This window comes from Sinocyclocheilus rhinocerous, unplaced genomic scaffold, assembly GCF_001515625.1.
Source record: "Sinocyclocheilus rhinocerous isolate Xijiao unplaced genomic scaffold, SAMN03320098_v1.1 scaffold1832, whole genome shotgun sequence".
Classification (NCBI taxonomy): domain Eukaryota; kingdom Metazoa; phylum Chordata; class Actinopteri; order Cypriniformes; family Cyprinidae; genus Sinocyclocheilus; species Sinocyclocheilus rhinocerous.
In genome coordinates, this window is record NW_015654298.1 from 320,115 (window position 1) to 326,114 (window position 6,000).

At 34.4% G+C, this 6,000-nt stretch overlaps 1 protein-coding gene across 1 annotated transcript in view; it reads left to right on the forward strand.

The window, feature by feature from the left end:
• The window catches only part of LOC107716986 (DNA-binding protein SATB1-like), an 85,810-nt gene that overhangs the window by 48,808 nt on the left and 31,002 nt on the right, over positions 1-6,000 (forward strand). Inside the window, exon 13 of the mRNA XM_016523626.1 lies at positions 2,661-2,867. Coding sequence (XP_016379112.1) covers positions 2,661-2,867 — 207 coding nt within the window. The remainder of the gene's footprint in view (positions 1-2,660; positions 2,868-6,000) is intronic.

Sequence of the window (6,000 nt, forward strand, 5' to 3'; positions counted from 1 at the left end):
TTATTTATTTATTGGAAATTCACACAGTACCCATAAAAAAAAATAGTAATAATAATAATAAATAAAAAAATTAAATATTTCTCATCTAGAGCTTCAAAAGTGATTTGTAAGAGTTTCTAAATCTGTGCTCAGTTTTGCCAAGATACCAAAGTCAGAAGATCTCATTGTGAGCTCAGGCATTTCTCATTCAATTCACTCCACAAATGTATAGCTCTTTACTCTCACTGAATGTGAACTATTGACTCATTAGTCATTTTTATTTCTCATTATGATTTTAGAAGGAACGTTAAAACAAAGTAATGAAGCGCAACCTCTGAGCAATTCACTTTTACCATCACTAGCCAAGCTATGTTAAACATGACTAGTTTTCCTATCTCCATATTCTCCAATAATTTGCATTATCCTTTATAGTGTTTATCAGAATTAGCCGAACAAATCCCAGTAACGTTCCCGTATCCAGGCCGACTCTCTGCGAGCGCTCACTGTTTATGGTAAGACGGTGGAAGCAATGCAACTGGACAAATACAAGCGCTTTTTCAGGTCTTCAAGGCCCAGAGAGCATTAGAGCATCTGTATGGCTGTCCAATGCAAAAGTGTTTATCGTGTTTTTGTTCTATAATGCCACAGCATTAATGCCAATACCTCTGTTGACTTTTTACGTTTTTTTTTTTTTTTGATGGCTCGTTCTTTGGCTCAGCGGGATTTGTTTGGCGTTTTATCCGCAGATGTTTGATTGAGGATTATTTTACGATAGAGCGCTTAATGGCTGCGATAAGGTGTGTGCGTGTTTGAACCGTGTCATGCTCCAGACATCACAGCAGGAACGGGACTCCAATCCCTAAGCGTGCAAATAAAACAAAATGCGACAATAAACGTGGCAGAGGAACAAGGTGAGCTGTGATGAACCTCTCTCTCGCTCGCTCTCTGGGCTTTACATGGGTTTTGGGAGGAGCAGGAACATGGGACAACAGAAATGCTGAGTTATCTTTGCCGTGCAGCGCTCTGCTGTGGCTCTGGCTCCTGCTCCCTGTGTGTGTGTGCTGGGTAATCCTGTGGAAATGAAAGGTGCTGCCACACACTGGCCTGGAGATTAGGGCATCACATTTGTAAGTGTGCCAGGACTCGACTGCTGGAACACACACTAAAGCTCCTTTTTCCTCTTTTCCTTTCCTAAACTAGGATTTTACCATACCTTTATATTAGGAATGGGAATTGTAAGGAATTTAATGGTTCTGATTCCTTTTCCAGTTCCTTAACCAATCCGTTAGTACTTTTCAGGAAGAAACTCCTCTCTCAAACTAAACAAAATCAATAATATTTAGCATATGTGAACCTGGAGCACAAAACCAGTCTTAAGTCGCTGGGGTATATTTGTAGCAATAGCCAAAAATACATTGTATGGGTCATTGTATTGTTTCTTTTATGCCCAAAATCATTAGGATATTAAGTAAAGATCATGTTCCATGAAGATATTTTGTAAATTTCCTACTGTAAATATATCAAAACTTAATTTTTGATTAGTAATATGCATTGCTAAGGACTTCATTTGGACAACTTTAAAGGCGATTTTCTCAATATTTAGATTTTTTTGCACCCTCAGATTCCAGATTTTCAAATAGTTGTATCTCGGCCAAATATTGTCTTATCCTAACAAACCATGCATCAATGAAAAGCTTATTTATTCAGCGTTCAGATGATAAATTTACAAAAATTGACCCTTATGACTGGTTTTGTGGTCCAGGGTCACATATACATATTTTTGTTTGTTTAAGGCTTTAGTTATAAAGGTATTGCGTGAGAAGTTATTAAACTTGGTAGCTTGACTCATGAATATTGATTATGCAATTATGTCCAACATGTTCATTATGTTATGTTTTCGTTTTGCATTGCAGCCATGCATAGCATAACTCTTGAAATATAAGAATTATCTTCTAAAAACGTATAGGAAAGGTGTAATGTTAAAATTGCCACTATACTCTTGTATTTTATGTAATTTTCCACTATATATATATATATATTCAATGAAAATTGATGCAAAATGGGGAAAAAAAAAAAGTTTAAAGGTTTGGGTTCAGTAATATTTTTAATACTTTTATTCAGCAAGGATGCATTACATTTATCAAAAGTGACCGTTAAGACTATTAAAATGTTATGAAAGATTTCTATTTAAAATAATGCTGTTCTTTTGAACTTTTACTCATGAAAGAATCCTGAAATAAAAATATACAACAATGTCACCAAAAATATAAAGCAGCACAACTGTTTTCAACATTGATAATGATCTGAAATATTTCTTGAGCAGCAAATCAGCATATTAGAATGATTTCTGAAGATCATGTGACACTGAAGACTGGAGTAATGATGCTGAAAACTCAGCTGCGCATCACAGGAATAAATTACATTTTACAATATATTCACACAGAAAACGGGTATTTTGAATTATAATAATATTTCACAATTTTACTGAATTTTTAATCAAATAAATGCAGCCTTGGTGAACACAAGAGACTTATTTCGAAAACATTAAAAAATCTTACCGACCCCAAACTTTTAGCATACGTGACATGAAACATGAAATGTATTTGTTTCATTTTAGCCTGAATTAATTGTTTAGTTGTTGCTTTTCACATCTGACGTGTCGTCTTCGTGTTCTCCTGCAGGGCTGGCTCTGTGAACTGCTGCGCTGGAAAGAGGACCCGTCCCCGGAGAACCGCACGCTCTGGGAGAACCTGTCCATGATCCGCCGGTTCCTCAGTTTGTCCCAAGTCGAACGGGACGCTATATATGAGCAGGAGAGCAACGGAGGACAGCAGCACTATACGGACAGACCTCCTCACCTGCTGCACATGCCCACCGACCCATTACAGGTCAGTGTCACAAACACACACAATATACACTCCGAAAAAAAGGTACAAAAGCAGTGGGCTGGAACCCTTTCAAAAGGTACACCTTCGTCCATTATTTAAATCTAAAAAGTGCATATTAGTACATTAAAGATGCACATTAGTGCCTCAGATGAACATATTAGTGCCTAAATGTGACCGCTTTCTTTCCTGAGAGTGTAGTATTAGAGTTTGTTTTTTTTGTTTGCTGGTAATTCAACTTGAAATGGTTTACATATGGTAACCATATGGTAATGCGATTTTTACCGAAAACATGTCTAATTAAGTCTGTTTTGATCATTTGAAGTTTGGAGGTGCTGTATAACTTTTTCAAACGCTGGTAATTTTGCGCTCCGCTGCTATGCAAGCAAAACAGCCATTAGCAACATAATTTGTCTGCATTTAGATATTAAGGACAGCAAGCTTTTTTAATAAATTCATTACTATTCTGAATCCATATTTAATCACAAAAGTCCCACAGTTCTTGTGGTTACAGCTGCGTGTTTGATCAGATATGATTTTGTTTACTCGCAAGCATATGGTCATTCCAAGAAAATAGCATGCGGGGAAGAAAAACATTTATTCACTTCCATTTTCAAGGCGACGAGATCCGTGCATGACTGCTGGAGGTTTAAAGATTTGCAGATCAGATGTCTACTAAAACATTTGGCTACACTTGACAATAAGGCTTCGTTAGTTAACTTCAGTTAACTACAGTAGTTAACATTAAACTAACAATGAACATACTCCTACAGCATGTTAGTTCATGTTAATTTCAACATTTACTGCTACAATTTACTGCATTATAGATATGGCAGGAAACAATGAATTAAACATGAAAGAAGTTTATTTTACAATGTTATTTTAGATGTTTTTTTTACAACTTCAGTAGTAGATTTTTAATATAAAAAAGTTGCATTTAAACATTAATGCGCTATGAATAAGCACTTCAAAAAAACATATTAACTAATGAATTGACTAATGTTAAGACCTTATTTTAAAGTGTTACCGAGCATTTGCATTACAGTGATTTTTACCATGGTTAAAAAGATCTTACAATGTGAATCTAATTCCATAGACTTGCATTGAAGGAAGGACCTCAACCTCATAGTATCATTGTTACTAGAACTTTTGCATGAGCAAACACTTATTTTTCTTCACTATTTGCTTCAAAATGTAAAATTGTACTTCAGATTTTATTTAAGATGTTGACCTTGATGTACATAAATCTTGCTGGACAACATGCTCATGTACCATTTATTTCTGCCCATTGTATTCCAGTGTCTTTGATATGTTATCAGGAGACTGACATATTTACAAAAAAGGTTATCAAGCATTCCCGTTCCTCTTGGGAATGTCCCAGGAAAAGCAGTCTGTATGGTGTATGGAAAACAGCAGCTGCTGGTTACAATGGCCTAAACTCGCAAACAATGGCGCATTTCAGAGCAAATGTGTCATGTGTTTACACCGACGTGAAAGTGGCCTAAACACAGACACCGATAACGCTCTCATGCCGCACATCACTCACAGTTCTCGCGCAATGAGATCTCGCCACATATTGAGTCTGCATTTATTGTGTTAAGCAACAGATTTTGAATAGAGCTTGATAAGCAATCAACAGACCGGAGCTTTTATGCGAATATTCTGATGAAAGAGTTCGCATTCGTGTAAACAGCCGAGCATTAAAAGCTATAAAACACGTAAAGCTATAAAATCCCCACATCTGATTGCTAGAAGTGGGCGACGTAACCAAAATCACATATCATAATACGAGTAATTTTATAGCATGGTAATATATCACAATGTAGTTATTTTTGCTGGAAATTCAACTAAAAAATCGCCGTCTCTCACACTAAAATGTATTATTTTGTATTTGATTTGATTTGATTTGATTTGATTTTATTATTTTACGAACTTAATGCAACAAATGTCAAATTATGAAACACTTGAGTTCAAAACATAAGACTGAGAAGAGTAACTTTCATTCAAAAAGAGTGAGACTTGTAAATCAACTAACTTTTTTCATTGGATATGAAATAATTTTAACATGAAAAAACTTGTAGCATTTTTTTATTTTATTTTATTTTATTTTTATTTTATTTATTTTTTTATTTATTTTTTTATATTTATTTTTTTTATTTAATTGACTCAACCAATAGATCAAATAATTATTTTTATTTTATTTTATTTCATTTTTTTTTTTTTTTTAATATTTATTTATTATTATTATTATTTATTTATTTTTTTTATTCAATAGATCAAATAATTGTATTATTTTATTTTATTTAAATTTAATTGACTCAAACCAATAGATCAAATAAATCCTAAATCTAAAAACAGCTAATTACAATTAAAAAAAATTATAGTTCAGACTCATTCAAAAGTTATGTGGTTCGACACTAAAAAGTAAAAAAAATAAATAAAATAAAATAAATAAATAAATAAATTTTTTTAAGTGTTTTTATATTAATGGACTTAATCCAATAGATCAAATTATTCCAAACAAATAAATAAGTGCAATATAATTAATGGACACTTGAGTTCAGATGCATTCAGAACTGTTGTAAAATAGCTTATGTGGTTGGATACGAATAAGTATTTTAAAGGGGTCATATGATGCTGCTAAAAAGAACATTATTTTGTGTATTTGGTGTAATGAAATGTGTTTATGCGGTTTAAAGTAAAAAAAACACATTATTTTCCACATACTGTACATTATTGTTTCTCCTCTATGCCCCGCCTTCTGAAACGCGTTGATTTTTACAAAGCTCATCGGTCTGAAAAAGCGAGGTGTGCTCTGATTGGCCAGCTATCCAGTGCGTTGTGATTGGCCGAATACCTCAAGCGTGAGACGGAAATGTTACGCCCCTCACCATACTGTTGATGCCGTGTCCGGCCGGAGCGACGAGACATAAACATTAAAACCCATTACAAACGAGGCATTTGTTGCATCCAGTGGGGACATAATTACTGATTATAATGACTTATACTGTCGTTTTACGCGTTGCGTTGCGATGCGCCGCGCCGCGTAAGCATAAAACCCTGTGCATTTGTGATCGGAGAAATGACAAACAAGTGCTACTCTACTGCACTGCCCAAAAAACTAGCTTTAAATATA